At 50.9% G+C, this 16,503-nt stretch overlaps 6 protein-coding genes across 6 annotated transcripts; 4 read left to right on the forward strand and 2 right to left on the reverse strand.

Annotated features, from left to right (window-relative positions):
* Positions 1 to 265: 265 nt before the first annotated feature.
* On the forward strand, positions 266 to 1,266 carry N7509_007383 (sulfotransferase family protein; the record flags this gene model as incomplete). Its single annotated transcript, XM_056632020.1, has 3 exons — positions 266 to 410; positions 482 to 758; positions 831 to 1,266. The coding sequence occupies 3 exons, from the start codon at positions 266 to 268 to the stop codon at positions 1,264 to 1,266; spliced, it is 858 nt and encodes a 285-aa protein (XP_056487571.1).
* Positions 1,267 to 3,655: 2,389 nt separating this feature from the next.
* Positions 3,656 to 5,961, forward strand: N7509_007384 (arylsulfotransferase family protein; the record flags this gene model as incomplete). The annotated part of the gene is made up of 4 exons (XM_056632021.1): positions 3,656 to 3,733; positions 3,855 to 3,983; positions 4,088 to 5,597; positions 5,678 to 5,961. Coding segments are annotated over 4 exons (2,001 nt in total), but the record flags the coding sequence as incomplete, so codon positions are not given.
* Positions 5,962 to 8,498: 2,537 nt separating this feature from the next.
* On the forward strand, positions 8,499 to 10,545 carry N7509_007385 (putative MFS transporter; the record flags this gene model as incomplete). The annotated part of the gene is made up of 2 exons (XM_056632022.1): positions 8,499 to 9,342; positions 9,401 to 10,545. The coding sequence occupies 2 exons, from the start codon at positions 8,499 to 8,501 to the stop codon at positions 10,543 to 10,545; spliced, it is 1,989 nt and encodes a 662-aa protein (XP_056487573.1).
* A 678-nt stretch (positions 10,546 to 11,223) lies between these two features.
* Positions 11,224 to 12,282, reverse strand: dph5 (diphthine synthase; the record flags this gene model as incomplete). Its single annotated transcript, XM_056632023.1, has 3 exons — positions 11,224 to 11,821; positions 11,929 to 12,053; positions 12,148 to 12,282. The coding sequence occupies 3 exons, from the start codon at positions 12,280 to 12,282 to the stop codon at positions 11,224 to 11,226; spliced, it is 858 nt and encodes a 285-aa protein (XP_056487574.1).
* A 1,151-nt stretch (positions 12,283 to 13,433) lies between these two features.
* Positions 13,434 to 14,924, forward strand: N7509_007387 (transcriptional regulator SPT3; the record flags this gene model as incomplete). Its single annotated transcript, XM_056632024.1, has 3 exons — positions 13,434 to 13,967; positions 14,020 to 14,844; positions 14,919 to 14,924. 3 exons carry the CDS (start codon positions 13,434 to 13,436, stop codon positions 14,922 to 14,924), a joined length of 1,365 nt encoding a protein of 454 aa, XP_056487575.1.
* A 400-nt stretch (positions 14,925 to 15,324) lies between these two features.
* On the reverse strand, positions 15,325 to 16,104 carry N7509_007388 (blue light-inducible protein Bli-3; the record flags this gene model as incomplete). The annotated part of the gene is made up of 3 exons (XM_056632025.1): positions 15,325 to 15,347; positions 15,431 to 15,860; positions 15,901 to 16,104. 3 exons carry the CDS (start codon positions 16,102 to 16,104, stop codon positions 15,325 to 15,327), a joined length of 657 nt encoding a protein of 218 aa, XP_056487576.1.
* Between the last annotated feature and the right edge of the window lie 399 nt (positions 16,105 to 16,503).

The following is a 16,503-nucleotide window of genomic DNA, read 5'->3' on the forward strand; positions in this document are numbered from 1 at the left end:
AGATGTCCACCGCCGCGATTGTTTCCCAGGGCCTCAGATCAATGCCAACAACGTATTTTTCTTTGCCTTTTATTTTATTTTATTGATTTCCGCTCGTTCTTGTTAAATTCCACCCCTTATCAAGTATCCACCTCTTGATCCCCTCCCCCTTCTAGACTGTTTCTACAGTCTTGTCCCTTCTTTTTTATACCCACTCTTCCGGCACATCACTCGCTTTTTTCTCCTTCTTTACTCTTCATTTCCAATCCTCTTAATCTCCAACGTCATGTCTCTCGCTCTCTCCGATAACCTGGCTCCTCAGCCTATGACTGATATCTTTACCGATGACACAAACATTGATCGCCGCAAGTGCCACCGCACTGTGCCCATGAAGGTGCTGGCTCTTGGTGTTGGCCGTACCGGCACTGCTTGTGAGTTGGAAATATCCGCTTGGTGCGAAGAGCAAAAGCAAAAGAACATACAAACTAATTACCCATTCCAGCTCTCCGCAAGGCTCTTGAACGTCTGGGTTACGGCAAGTGCTACCACATGATGTGTGCCAGTGTTGAGAACCCGCCGGACTGCCTAATGTGGCACGATGCCCTGAACGCCAAGTACAAGGGCGAGGGCGAGTTCGGCCGCAAGGAATGGGACCAACTTCTCGGTGACTGCCAGGCAGTGTGCGACTGGCCCGCCTGTGCCTTCGCCAAGGAGCTGATCGAGGCCTACCCCAACGCAAAGGTCATCCTGACCACCCGTGATGTTGACCCATGGCACGCGTACGTCTTACCTACCCTCCCGCTCAAGAACCGAATCAACCGAGCAGAGCAAACGAGCTAACTTCCCCCCAGTTCCGTCATGAAGACCGTCCACTGGCGTGTCAGCGACCCAGAGCACAAGTTCGTCTCGAACTTCAGCTGGGCCGCCGGCATGTACTACCCCATGCTGAACAAGTTCTTCGAGACCTTTTTCCGCGGTGACTTCCAGGGTCAAGGCAAGCAAGTCTACAACGAGCACGTCGCCGAGGTTCGCAGCATGGTCCCCGCCGACCGCCTGCTGGAATACAACATCAATGACGGCTGGGGCCCGCTGTGCGAGTTCCTCGAGGAGGAGATGCCCGACACTCCCTTCCCCCGCGGTAACGACATGGCCGACTTCTACAAGCGCTGCAGCACCCGCAACCGCCACCAGATGATGAACGCTGCTTTGCAAGCTGTCACTATGGGTGGTACTATCTTGGCCGCTGGCTTCGCTGCCACCATGGCCTGGAAGCGTTTCGCCAAATAAGCGGTGTTTGATTTATGTGTAGTGGGACAATTTCTCCCTTGCATTCTCTTTTGCATTCCTTCTGTGAGCTCGCTCTCCACAGTGTGTGCAGGCACCGCTGGTGAGGGTAGTAGCTTTGTTTACTCCGTTCTGTCGTGAACTGGCCACTGCAGATTTTTTCCCTTTTTATCTATAATATCCCCTTTTATGTTCTGTTCATTTTGCATGGTTGCCACCGACATGGGACAAAAAAGCCTAACATACTTCATAGTAATTATTTGTGGTACATATTTTTTTTATGGTCGAGAACATGAATCCATCTATCATCTATCATCTATCATTCATTATTTTTAGCATAACCTTCCAAAGTTTGCAAGCAAGCCACCTACGTATGTACATGTAGTGCAGTAACCCCCAGCTTCATTCGAAGCCAGATTGGAACCCTCGGAAGCCCTTAAACAAAGGCAGCATACTGGGAGAATTATCCTTGGACGCAAGGGGGCCGGAAGAGGCGACTTCTGCGAGTCATGCAACCTTCCAATCCAGTTCATTGGAATCTCTCCCTGACATGGCCAAGTATCTACTCGCATACTGGTTATCCATGAGCATCTGGGCCAGAGAGATGGAACACTGAGCCCGTCGTACTCGTACGAAGGCGACGCCAGGATTAATGCTTGGCCGGACTAGCGGCTTGGCATACGAGCTTCGAAGCCGGGGCCATTCGCGGCCAGGTGAACTAAATCTATTCTATTTCTTTCGCCTCTTCCCCTCAGACCCGCCCGGGCTGATTTTTGAGATCTATTCGTGTACTCTGGTTGAGTTGAACATACGTATGTCGCTAACCAGTTTGTTGATGTGTATACGTAGTCAGGTTGCATTAAGAGGAACGTGGGCTGTACGGGGAGCTGTACTGGTGTACTGTTCCGTGTTTCTTTACTTGGAACTTGAACTCGTGGATTGTGACGCATGTGGTTAAAGGTTAAGTGTAAGCTCTGCGATTACTGGAGTATTGTGTCTATAGATAGATATAGTTTTGTACGCAGTACATGGGATGTATGCACGTAGATGGATGACCGAGATAAGTAACTTATACTGGTGTACACCGTACTCGTTCGTAGTCTAATCGTCACCGTTCAATCCCCATCAAGTACGGAGTACGGAGTAATGCTTGATCTACTCGTAATAATGGCTCCTTCCCGCTGTTTAGGCCCCCTATTGACGATTGATTATCATATCACCTTCCTGATACTGATCCATGTTTCGCGTGGCTTATTCCGTAGGGCAACCCGCTTTTCACATGGACCCTTGGGTTTTACCCGTATTCTGGATGAACCTGTAGGGCAGAACACGAGCACTTCGTAACCTAGATGAAAATAGCCTCGCCGCGTCATGAAGTCCGCCATCGAAAGCCACAAAGATATCCCCGCGCGGCGTACGCAATCGTCCCGCATGCGCCTCGGTGTTTAGTTCCTCTCCTGGTATTCAGTTTCGGTATGGGTATTGGTACGGAGAATTAATTACACTAAACCCGACGGGTCATCTCCAGCCACAAACACGTGGCCAACTCCCCCATTGAGTTGTGGCGAGTTGCCCCCTTTTTGATTCCAGGCATTGGAGGCTGTGTTTGAGGATCTTTTTCTTGCACCTCAGGCATCCCATGAAACTTAAGGGGTACTATGTAGTACTACGTCACGAAGAAAGGATGAACACTTTAAACTTTGAGATTGCCGGCCCCCCTCATGGCCCCCTGAGTTTTGAGGCGGTGCACACAGCTCTGTTTAGCCGCCCAGCATGACGCGGCCGATCTAATTTACCGTACCATACACAATCCACACTGCAAAAACTGTGAACCCTGATTGACAATGGATGGATGAGGGCAAGACCCTGATCATCTTCAGGTTGAGGATACGGAAAGACCCTGAAATGTTCAGTGAACATAGGGGTTAGACAAATGGTGATGGTAACCATCACCACCTTCATCACCATTCTCATCATCGGAGGGGACTCCCCGCAGTCATCGTCAGTTAAGCACCAGCAGCGGCTTGGCAGTCGTCAGTGTCAACGCACTTTAATGCTTGGTACTGCACCGCGGGGGCCTCTGGCTGGCCAAATGTGCCGGGTCTCAATTTTCTGGACCCAATCAGATCGTGATTATCTTTGGAGCTCCACCCAATGAACCCACCCAGCCCGCTGCAGCCCCAGCACCGTAGACTGAATGAACTGACAGCAGTCCGTACTCGTTGTACGTACTCGAATCCTCTCTTTCCAACGTTCTTGTTCTTCGAGATTCCTATTCCTCCCTTGCATGTTTCTGCGCTTCTCTCTCCACCCCCTTCTCTCGACCTTCCGCCAACCCTCCCGCGAGTGATGTAAAAGAGGAGGCTTCATGGTCGCCACTACTTGTCCTAGGAGGACTGTCTCCATCTTCCTAGTCGCTGTTCTGCTATGCGCTGTGAATACTGTCGCGCAGACGGCCTTTTATAAATCGGTAAGTGTGTGTCATTAACTCAGGATACCTTGTCGATCGCGGAATTCGGGACCTTTTCCCCTGTGACTTTGATTCTTCCCTTCCGCATAGCTAATTGCTAACCTGTGCATCTCTCTTGCAGCGACCAGACATATATCCTCCCATCGTCGACATCGAACAAATAGACGAGGAAAAAATAAGCCCCGGATACATATTCATTACACCATATGATGTCGACAATCCGGGCCCATATATCTTCGATAACACCGGAGTACGTGCCAGTGCGCCAATTGGATGGCAGTTGCGCAATCTCGCGATCACCACCCCGCAAAAGCCAATACACCTAGCTGACTGGAGGATTTTATCGCACTTTAGGAACTAGTATGGAGCGGCTGGGGTGCCTCCGGGCCCGGAAATGCCCATGGCATGCACGTATGCAAATATAAAGGCGCCGATCACCTATGTTTCTTCCAAGGCAACCAACAGAAAGGATACTGTCGCGGACATGGCCTCATCTTGGACAACACATATCGCATCGTGCGATCCGTACAACCTGGCGGTGGAATGGCCTCAAGCGACATGCACGAGTTTCTTCCAGTCAACGACGGCAAAACCGCGCTCATGACCGTCTACCAACAACGACAATTCGACATGACGCCGTGGAACATCAAGACGGGTCTAGGGTGGGTTATGGAGAGTGTTTTCCAAGAAATCGACGTCGAAACCAGCAAAATTATCTTTGAGTGGCGTTCACTGGACCATGTCGACCCGTCCAACAGCTACACTTGGCCCGCGCACACGGATACCTCAGGAACCGGGCTGAACGTGCATGAGCCGTGGGACTATTTCCATATCAACTCGATCGATAGGAATAAGGACGGCGATTATCTGATTTCGTCACGCCACACGTGCGCTATCTATAAGATCTCCGGTAAGGATGGATCGGTCGTTTGGCAACTCCATGGGTCGCAGCCGACTTTCCGCAATATCAACTTTGGCTTTTCGCAGCAACATGATGCGCGCTGGTTGTTTGAGAATGCTACTCACTCAATGGTTTCGCTCTTCAATAATGGCTATAATGGGTTCAACCAGACACACCCCAACTCTTCTGGAATGATCATTCTGATCGATCATGTCGATAACACGGCCATCCAGGTCCGCGACTACAAGCCTTCCATCAATGATCTTGTGAGCTCCAGCCAAGGCAATCTGCAGCGCTTGCCGAACAACAATGTTTTTATGGGATGGGGTAATAACGCCTACGTGTCTGAGCACGACGAAGAAGGCAATTTGGTTCTTTGGGCCCATGTCTCCGGAGAAGAAGTGATGAATTACCGCGCGCAAAAGTTCGAATGGGAAGGCAATCCGACCGATTCACCCGCTCTCTGGGCCTACTCTCGAGCAGCAGATCCCTTTTCCCCAACTACATTCTACGTGAGCTGGAACGGCGCCACGCGGGTCCAGAGTTGGCGATTCTTCGGCGCCCACAATGCAACCGGGCCCTGGACCTTCCTTGACCAGGTCAATAAGACAGGCTTCGAGACTGAGTATAACAACGCGAGTTTCTACCTTCGGGCTCGGGCTGAGGCCGTTGACAAAAATGGTGTTGTTCTCGGCAGGTCCGAGATCAAGTATACATTCGTTCCCTCGTCTGAACTGCGCGACTTCTGCCAAGATGAGACTTGCGTTGATGCGTCCGGGTTCGGATTCCCAGGTGAAGACGAAGCCCGCCCACTCATCCCTCCTGCTGGCGTGAATACCGTGCCATGGGTTGATCCCGAGCACGATGGCAGTATCTGGACCTATCCATCCGGATTCCCACACACGACAGAAGCAGAAACAGGCACAGATGCCATAATCTACCATGACAAGTGGAGAACAGGCCGTGAGCAAATTCCCTCCCACCCCTCTTATCTGATCAACCTTGATTTCCGAATTAGCACTAACACACTATTCAATTTACAGGCCTTCTTGTCTGGGTCGCTATTCTCTTCGTCCTTGGACCTATAGTGATCGCAGGCTACTACGCCCGTCGTTATTACCAAAGACGCCAACGGCTGGATTCGTTGGATTCAGATTCAGAGGCATCGGAGCCGCTGGGCGGCTACACCGAGCACAAATCACCGGCGCCAAGCGATCTTCCCTGGTGGAATTTGCGGCGGTGGACGGCGCAGGCAGAGATGCGTTATTTCCCGCTCGTAGATCGAAGTCCACCACAGCGGGAATACGAGCGGCAGCGGACAGAATAGGTTGTCCTGTTCTCCTCTCTCCTCTTTTCTCCATCGTGAACCCTTTTACCCTCTCGTTTCCACTTTTTTCTTTTCTTTTTTCTTTCCGATACAATGTGTATCGTATCAAATTCCCACTTTTGCATTGCTGGCCGTTCACTTGGTTTTTTTTTTTCTTTCTCATACATCTACCCACACCTACTACATCTCGTACATACTGTCTTACATATGTCGGGCACCGTCCACACACATACATACTACATAGATACCATTCAAGTTCTCACTATTTTCATATACATCTATCTACTCCGAGTACGAGTATCTCTCACAACCCGCATCGGGTGGCGTCCTCTGTCCTACACTAAAGCGAACAACCACTGCATGTGGTTCTGAAATACGAATACCCGAGATTCATAAAGCCGAGCTACCCGACGCGCCACATGTACCGGGCGCATCGCATTCAGCTAGCCCGTCAATACCAGACTAGACTGGACTGGACTAGTTTATTCAAGTTCCTTTCAAGTTTTCTTCAGGCCAGCCAGTCCGGTGCAGTCCGGTACGTATACGTAGAGAGTATACGTAGCTGTACATACGCGTCCATGCAGCGCTGGCGCTTCCTTGAGCATAAGCTTCTGCCCAGTGCATAGTAGAGGTAAGAATAGATTAGATTTCGATTAGCTTTGTACAGAGTACTGGGTACAGGGTATGTACGTATGGTTAGAATTGAATTTGGGACGGCCGCCGGGCGTCCTGCGGAGACCTCATTTTCTGCGGCGGGAAGGGAAGGGAGGGGGGGGGAGGAGAGCCCGGGCCTGAACTGGATGGCCTGAGCAGCTGAGCAGAGCAGAGCAGAGCTCAGCTAGCTTTGGCTTTTGGAACTTGAACTGGTGCTGGTCGGGAACTGCGGCAGTAAACTTTAGTGTGGATGGTAGAGTAGATGATAGGCGGGAAGATGTTCAAGTTCATTAATTCCAAGGTTACGGATAATGTACATCTGGCCTACTCTGTGACTTTTGTGAAACTTCTTTCTGCGGGGACAATTGCTTGATCTACAGAGGTAGTACATAGAGGGCTCCGTGTTCCGTACTCCGTCGGAGTAGTTGTAGTTCAAGTTATTTAGATGATACAGGGTGAAATTGATTCTGAAACACAGGAGAGATTGTCTCGTCTCATCTCAAGTTGGGACGCACCGGTGCAGCAGGGCGTGCGGAAATCAAGTCCCAGAAACGACTGATCATTGGTCTGTTGAATGTGAAGAAGGAGAAGAAGTAGAAGATCTCTTACCTGAAGAGGCAGGATCCTTATTTTCTCCAGAGTTGCGGGAGAACCTGCTGGTGGATTATCAGGGACGGGAACGCGGTACGAGGTGTGGAATCCGTACACAGGGACCCGTGGCTCAGCGGTCGGTAGTTTGTACGGGATAGAGGAGAATGGATCTGATCGGCCGTGTCAAGAGAATGGAAACGAAAGACACTGGGAGAGAACAGGGAAATCTCCGGAGATGCAAGTGCAGGTGCAGGCGAAGCCACTGCGTGGACAGATTCGTACGATATGTCTGTCATGTGCTAGTACTTACACTACTCACAGCGTCAGTGGCTGAATCTAGTAAGGCGAAGCATCTGTTTATTTCCTAATTCTATTTTTTCTTTCTTTTTCTTTTTCTTTTTCTTTTCTTGTCCCTCCCTTGAGGCGCTAGGTGGTTCCGCTCTCGAGGCTAGAAAGTATTGGCGTGTAGTGGAGAAGGCTTAGAACGAAAAGAAAAGAAAAGAAAAAGAAGAGCAAAAACCCATTCAATCCACCACGGTTCGTCTGATCAATGCCAAGAGCTGGTGAAAGTGACCAAGTGGAGAGGCGCGTCGCAAGCCCGGCTGTCGTGTCGATCGGGTACTGTGGTATTGCCTTGACACAACCAGTACGGTAAAATGGTGGTACGACTAGTACGTGGTACGAGATCAGGTACGAGCTGCAGCAGATCTGTCGTACAGAGCTCTCTACCGAGTAAAGGAGATGAGACATCAGATTATCATACGAGTACTCCCATATCATCTATCATCTACCCTCATCGTATATCGTATATCATTATCATCCATGCATAGTAGTATACTAGTATACACTGTATGCTATATACTACTCATATCTAGTACACTCTTTACTGTACCTCCTTATGTATCTACTCTTGGCGCAAATTGCAGTGGGCCCAATTAAGTACGATAAATGGCCAATTCCAGACTCAATCTACTTTCCAACGACGTAATTAGACTGAAGGAAGAGAATAGTAATAACAACGGGGATGATCATCACCAGAGAAGACTACTCTTTACTCGCCCTTCCTCTCCTCCCTCCGCCCTCCCGTCTCCTCTCTCTCCTCTCCTCTCCTCCCAAACTAAAAAGTCTTATCCCTTGGGACTCGGAGCCAATCCAATTACTGTACTTCCATACAGCCCAAAATTACGTGAAACAGACCCAGCGCAACGCATTTCAACCGCCTGACGTCGGCCATTCCCACTTTGACCCTCTTCTCCGGCCTTAGTCCCGACTTCGGCTTACATACACATTCCATGCCTACCAGGTCCCAACCTCATAAATCCAATAATGCCCGCCACGCGCGTACGACCTCCTGGTCGACTGGATATAATCATCTAACCCAAGGCCCTGGTGAACCCTCCGACTCACAACCTCCTCGACGTCGCCGCGAATCCAACATCTCCCTCGCCAGCGTCGACGAGGGCATTGGCGCTAATTCATCCACCACCATCACCGACCCCTCCGATGACCCCGACATGATCCGCAATACTTCGATGGATTTAGACGTTCGCAAAAACTCACACCATGTGCGCTCCCGCTCCCAGAGCCATGCGCAAGCCCTGCTCATGCAGGAGTCTGAAATACCCGCCCAACCGCCAGTTCTTGCCCGCCCTCCCCCAGTAACATGGATGTCCCTACCTCAAAAGGGCCAATTGGCTTTACTCGGTCTCTGCCGTGTTTTCGACTTTCTGCAGATTGCCTCATTACAGGCTTATATGTTCTATCAGTTAAAATCTTTCGACGAGAATCTCTCCGACTTGGATGTTGCGACACAGGCCGGTATCCTCCAGGGTGCTTTTACCGCTGCTCAGTTCGCTACGGCTATCCCTTGGGGCCGTGTCGCGGATGCTGAGTGGGGTGGTCGCCGCTTTGTGCTGCTGGTCGGCCTAGTGGGAACAGCTGTCTCTTGCTTGGGTGTTGCCTTCTCGACATCGTTTGCGCAAGCCGTCTTCTGGCGCTCGTTTGGTGGTGCTATCAACGGCACTGTTGGTATTATCCGAACCATGATTGCGGAGAATGTCAAGGAGAAGAAGTATCATTCGCGCGCCTTCTTGATTCTGCCTATTGGATTTAATGTCGCTTCGCTGTTTGGTCCTGGTAAGTCTGACAAGCTCATTTTTGCCTGGAGAAGGATTTGAGACTAACTCCAATCTAGTAATGGGTGGTATGTTTGCGGACCCCGTCAAGAGCTACCCCCGCCTGTTTGGCCCCAATTCATCCTTTGGCGGCGAGTATGGTGTGCAGTGGTTAGAAAAGTACCCCTACGCTCTGCCCATGTTGGCCAATTTCTTCTTCCTCTCGAGCTGCGCCTGCTTGGTTGGCTATGGCCTGGAGGAGACCCTGCTGGCCTGCAAGGGCAAGCCTGGTTTGGGCTCATTTATCATGAAGTTCTTCGCTCGTAGCGTGCGTGGCGTGGTGGGAACATCTTCGCCCATTTACTCAAAACTGCCATTCCGCGACTACGACGAGGATGGCCCTCTTATGGGCCAAGTTATGGACCGCTCCGAGAGCTACGAGCTAGAGGAGAAAGCCAGACCCGTGCGTGTCAAGCGCGTGCTGCCCTTCGGCCGGATCTGGACCAAGAACGTGTGGTGCACGCTTCTCGCTCAGGCCTTCTTCGATTTCCAGATGGGTGCCTTCAACAATCTCTGGCTGCTCTTCCTGTCTACTCCCCGCTACGATCCCAATGACCCCACCGCCCCAGCTCAAAGTCTTCCCTTCGGCTTCACCGGTGGACTTGGCATGCTTCCGCAGAGTGTCGGTTTTGCGACCGCCATCCTGGGTGTTATTGGCATGTTGCTTCAGTTCACCGTCTACCCCTCCATCAACGGACGTTTGGGTACAGCTAAAAGCTACCAATATTTCCTCTCCCTCTTCCCCCTGGCATACGCCCTGGCCCCATACATCTCGCTGGCCCCATCCACTATCCCGCCACCGGGCCAGGCCAACGGCCCTTGGGTTTGGCTTTGGATCATCTTCGTCCTGTTCCTCCAGGTCACTGCTCGAACTTTCACCCTGCCGACCTCTATCATTCTCTTGAACAACTGCTCGCCGCATCCGTCCGTTCTCGGTACTATCCACGGCATTGGCCAGTCGGTATCATCTGCCTTCCGAACCATCGGCCCCATCTTCTCAGGCGCATGGTACGGTTACGGCTTGGAAGTCGGCATGGTCGGCTTTGCCTGGTGGCTAGTGGCCCTGGTCTCTGTCTTTGGATGCGTAGCAGCTGTCTTTGTTTATGAGGGCTCCGGTCATGAGATTCTTCTTCCTGGCGAGGAAGATGATTTCCAAGAGCACTGATGTGATGTCTGACGTCTTTTGTTCTTTCCCAGTTCGAACTGTACATTGCTTCAACCTCCTTTTGCATGTCATTTGGTGTCGGTTTTGGTGGGGTTTTCTGTTTTTCTGTGTTCATTTATTGCCTTCTTGGGTGGGCAACTTGGCTCTCGGCTCGAAAAAGGGTCTCGGGAAACCCATTTTGTCTCCCTGCAGCGGATCTAATGGAGGATCTTCATGCATTTAGACCTATCTATACCTCTCGTCTTGTTTTCATGTTTGTCATATTGTCTTTGGATACCATTTCTTATCTGCATTGTCATCTCCGCGCGGCATTATCACCCCCATCTGCTTTGTCTGCGGCGTTCAGTTCTCATGTTTCATTTGTTTGCACCTTTCCACTATTACCTGTCAATTGGTGATGGGGCGGGATGGTTTGTTTCTCTGTGGCAATACTTTATAAAGAGCGATGTCTCTTGTCGAGCTGGTTGTGTCTAGCGAGACAGATGTACTATTTCAAAGGGCGGCCCTTGAGCTGATCTGACCCTTTTGTCCTATACCAAAGTCATAATAGACCATTTCAGTCATGCAAAAATCCAAGCAGTGTAAAAATAAGCAAATAATCTCGTATGTTTCATCAAGCATGGCATTCAAGCCCTGAACTTCGTTAAAATCTATACAGCTCGAACGGAGGCACTCATACTATGAAGAGTGACCATAATACTTCACATAACTAGCATCAAAGGTCTTCTCATCAACAACAAACTGCCGAATATAATCCCGCTCAAGATCATGCGTCCTCCGACCAAGAAGAACAAGACTATGCAACGGCGCACCCATCTCAACCTCCGCCAACTCCTCCAACGTCCCAACAACAATCTTCTGATCCGGCGCCCCAACCCTCGCCGCACCAACAGCAAGGCTATCCGCATGATAAACACCCTCCTGCCTCGTCTCCTCAGTCTCAATCAGTTGACCCGCGCACTGCGCAACGGTCATATAGCGTGGCGGCTCGAAGATGCGTCGACCACGGGCTAGATTCTCCATTGATTGTTCCTTGACCTTGATGTCGAGTAGGACGAGGGTGTGGAGGCCGATTTGCGCGTTCTCGCGCACTTTGTCGTAAAATGAGGAGGGTTTCCAGTTCTCGGTGAAGAAGACCATGCTGACTGTTTGGCCGAAGTTGTAGAGTTGGAGACCTGTGCAGCCGATTCCGGACATGATTGAGGCGTTGGGGACGACGTTTGTTTGGATGCCGAGTTCGCGGGCGCGGAGGACGAGGTCGGTGTGGGTTGTTGCGCTGGAGGGTGGGCTGTTAGTACCGATCTCTTATATTCTATCTTGTGATGGACCGTGGTGGGAAGCGTGGAGTGGGAAGTGAGTAGATATCTTGAAGATCGTACTTACCCGAATGGATCGCCCACGACTAGGAAGGCAACGTCGACCTTGTCGGCATCAGCGAGGATATCATCGCTGCCAGTCTCTACGAGCTCGCGGTCAGCTTCGATGACGGGGCGGCCGTAGAACTCTTCCTATATAGGGCAAAGCATGAGGTTAGCGGGACACAACGTATATTTAATCAATTGCCGAGGCAAAGCTTTGAATTTCAAGAGATCGTCCACTCACAAGTTTCGACTTGTCTACCAGGAGAATGGCCGTGTAGGCCTCCAGATAAACGCGCTCGGCCTTCTTCACAATCTCCAGACCGCGGACAGTGATGTCCTTCTCATCGGCGAGGCCCAGACCCACAAGGTGCAGCATGATGGGTAAATGGTGACGGGTATAATGCAATTGACGAAGAATTGGGGTCCGGAAAGAGTGTCTTGTCTTCTCCAATCTTGTCCAGGTAGAAATTGGATTGAATTGAATTGGAAATAATTGAAATAATTGAATATGCCCCGCGGCAGAACCCGACCGACCGCCCTGGAGCGGAGGAAATGAATGTCCGGCTATCGCGATCTCCCCGGACTTCATATCACATCCAAAGGTTACTGCAACCTCAACCTCACCTTGATCTGCTGCTCGCACCCTCGTTGCCCTCGTGGCAAGCCATCTTCGCATCGCATCGCATCGTATGTATCCAGCTTGGCACATCGGATCGTATAATCGCATAACTGAATCAATCCGATTAGGGTAGCCCTTTCATCGCGTCCCGTTCGCCTATCGGAGTCGTCATCATGAGCTCCGATCGCCAGCCAAAGTATCGGCAGGAGATCCAGCAGGTGAGTGATATTCCCTGTCGATAACTCGATATCATTCTGTCGCGCCTCGGTCCCGGTCTCGGTCTTCAATTGGTCTTCTTCTCGGTCTTCAATCGCTGGCTGTGTCTGTGGGAGTGCTTGCCGCTATCCTGGTGGCACTCGATAATCGGTGCCTGACTCGTTCGCGAGTTTCAGTCGGTCTTGCAATAGGAGAGAATCGGTCATATGTGTGGTGGTCTTTGAATCGAGGGCGCATGATGTGTCACTATGTCCGGCCGGTTCCTCTGGAGTTCTCCGTCTCGTACCACTCTGGTACCAATCTGAAAGGCAGTGCCTGAGATCTGGCATGAGCTATTGCAGGAGTTGATAATGAACAAACATGGTTGCATATTATGCACATGTTCTGCTCTTGTTGTGAATTTTCTCTGTGAAGATGTCTGGAGTTCCAGGGAGTGCAAACAGATGGAAAGGAAGGAAGGGAACCAAACACGGACGGCATATACCGCCCTCAATGGCTCATGATATGCCGAACTGCTGCAGGCAGCTTTTGACTGGCCAGCTGATTGGCCGTTCTCAATTGCACGCACGTCTATGCATATCAGATTCCTGTCCTCGAATCTGTAAACAAGCTTCTGCACCCCCACACCATCCTCTCAACCATCCACTCTCTATTCTCCGAGTCTTGTCTTAGCAGTTTCTTGCCCCATCAACATGGCGGATGACGGCCAACCTCCCGCCACCCAGATTACTCCAGAGGAGCAGGAGCTGGCAAGCTCCGGTGAACACCAAAACCTCTCTACCAACATGTTCTTCGGAAGGATCGGCTTCCTCGAAAATAAAGAACTCCTCCCACTCAATTTGGGAAGGTTTGGCCAGCTTGGCTCTTTCGCTGGCACATCGCCACTAGATTGGCAGTCGGATGCCGACCAAAGGCCCAAACTGGGCCCGCACTGGACTTCCCACTACGGGAAGAACCTCTTTGCGGCGGCTGCGAGCTCGGACCCGAATACTTTGGGGTTCTCTATGAACCCGGGCATGCCAGGAGATGTCGACACTCCGCCAACTTACGACGAGCAAGAAGCACCACCTAAAGAAGAGGAGACCGAGGAGGACAAGAAATACTCCCAAATGACCTTGGCTGACCTTCTCCCTCAGATGATGTTCGTGTCGGGAGAGACTGCAGAGCCATCCATCGATACCACCACCCTCATCGAGGAAATCACCCGCCAGCAGGTGATTGAGATTGTGCGTACATTATTTGTATCTCCAGTGAACTAGGTACTGACAGATACTGCAGCTCACACGCAGCACCTCGTTGGCAACTCGCCGGGGTTCACGGTCTATCTCAACCGATGACCTTATCTTCCTCATCCGGCATGACAAGGCCAAGGTGTCTCGCCTTCGAACTTTCCTGTCCTGGAAGGACGTTCGCAAGAACGTCAAGGACTCCGATGACAAGGGAGGTGGCGATGCTGCCGACTTTGCGGCCGCCGACGATGCAGCCGGTGCGGTAGCAGGCCCAACAGATGTAGCCTCGAAGCCCAAGAACAAGCGGGCTAAGGTCGGGCTTGCTTGGGACGTCAACAGCCTATTCTCTGTCCAAATACCGGAGCGCGAGGATGAGGAAGACGAAGAAGAGGAGGAACAAAACTACGCTACCCTCCAGCGCCTGGCCGCGGCCGATGAGCGCACCAAGTACATGACCAAGGAAGAGTACGTTTTCTGGTCCGAATGCCGACAGGCCTCATTCACCTACCGCAAGAGCAAACGTTTCCGCGAGTGGGCAGGTTTCGGAATCGTAACCGAATCCAAGCCAAACGACGACATCGTCGATATCCTGGGCTTCCTGACTTTCGAGATCGTCCAGACCCTCACTGAGGAAGCACTCAAGGTCAAGGTACGCGAAGACCACGAGAAGAATCGTGTTGGAGGCGACAATGGCGACAATGCCAAGAAGCGCAAGCGCGAGACTGGTCTCTTCGACCCCCCCGAGGAAGGTCGTACCCCCATCGAGCCACGCCATATTCGCGAGGCCTATCGCAAGCTGCAGGCTACCCCACAGAAGAACATCGCGATGCTCCTTCACGGAGCCCGGGTTCCTGCTCGAATGCCCCTTCAACTGGTAAGTATTATATTCTATCTATCCTTGCTTACATGGCTCTTTCGATTTCCGTTTTTGCTAACCATTCCTTCCAGATCTGAACTGCTGAACTGCTATCTGCTCTCCGAATTGTTTTTGTTTTGTAGGACGGTGCTCTGGAGTTTTCTAGCGATAATCGCTGCATGTTTTCATGATACCCATGGTCAATGTCTACGTGGTTCCGGGTTCGAGCCACTGTTTTATGGAGTCATATGTACGTTAGCCAGTTCCAATCTGGCGGCGATCTTGAATAATTGATCTGTCTTCAATTACTGTTCCCTCGATGAGGTCCTACGGGCTTCGTTCACGTAGGCCACATAGGTCCCCCTGCATGGCTTACGCGAGCTTTTCTTCCATTTCCCAGTAGAAATTATTCATATTGAGCAGTAATATTGTATACAGCTAGACATTTCAACAAAACTATCATATGCAGTCATAACACATAAGTCTGCGGATATCCATTTACTCCTGATGAGTGCGGCGCCCTAGCAGAGAGAAATACGATTAGCCCCAACCTCGAAAGCAAATGCGAAAAAAAAGACTCGGAACAAGAGGGAAAAAAACTCACACTCAGCCAATTCTTCCAAGCTCAATTCCCGAATCGAATTGATAGCAGGAACACTGCCCTGGACAGCGCCCTTAACAGTATCAACCGCACGGCCCAGTATTCCCTTCCGAGAAACAACATGCGTAGCAAGCTTCGCCTCGAGCTTAATCACGCCAATGCGCGGGTCCGTAGACGAACCATCGTGCACGCCATCGCCCATATCTCCCAACCAGGCTTTCAATGTCGGCGAATAGTACTTCTCCACGACAGCCGGGTCCGAAATGACAGAGGCGCTTCCGGCGATGGAGGCCCAGGCACCGCTCACCGGGTCCAGGAAGGACATGTTTGTTTCTCTGGGGTGGGCGGTAAGATCCATTGTTTTGCCGGAAAAGATGTTTGTGTGGAAAATTAGGTCGATTCCGCCGTTTTCCTGGTTGGTATTAGCCAGTGTCTTAAGTGCATTTATTTGGTAGCTGGTGATGTGTGAATACCTTTCCAGCAAGAGCCATGCATCGAGAAGTGAGAAATTCTCCGTCAGATTGCTTGGTCGTCAACATGCCAAATTTCACTTGTTCGATGAATTCCGATAATTCCTCAATCTTCTGGATGAGAGGAGGGTCTTCGAAGTTCTGGGTCTTATAGGGGTCCACAGAGTGGGAGCCCGTCTCGGTGTTGATGGTTGCGTTGGCAGACATGGTGGAGTGATTGATTATTATTTAATTTTCCAAAAAAGAAATATTAAGCAGTTGTAAAACAAAAAGTATTAAGGCCCTTGGCTGGGTTATATATCGAAATTCCAGTTGTTCTTGCAGGTTATACTTGCAAGGCACGTCGTTGTGACGTCAGTGATTAGATCCGGATTAGGGCTTGCTTCTGCCCGAGGGTGGATTGCTTTGCTTTGCTTTGCTGCAGCTCAGCAAGGACCCTCAGATCGATGGCGATCGGAGGTTGAAGTATTGGCTGATTTGTGGTCTGATTCTAGATCGCGATTGATCGTTTGTTGGTTGCCGAACTTGGTCTGGCTTAGGTGACGATGCGGTGTTTGACCCCGATCTGGGGTAGAAGAAGCTTGCAAGCACAGTAGTACAAGCATG

The sequence above is a fragment of the Penicillium cosmopolitanum genome (genome assembly GCF_028827165.1).
Source record: "Penicillium cosmopolitanum strain IBT 29677 chromosome Unknown utg000008l:1.0-4398992.0:1.0-4402845.0, whole genome shotgun sequence".
Taxonomy (NCBI): domain Eukaryota; kingdom Fungi; phylum Ascomycota; class Eurotiomycetes; order Eurotiales; family Aspergillaceae; genus Penicillium; species Penicillium cosmopolitanum.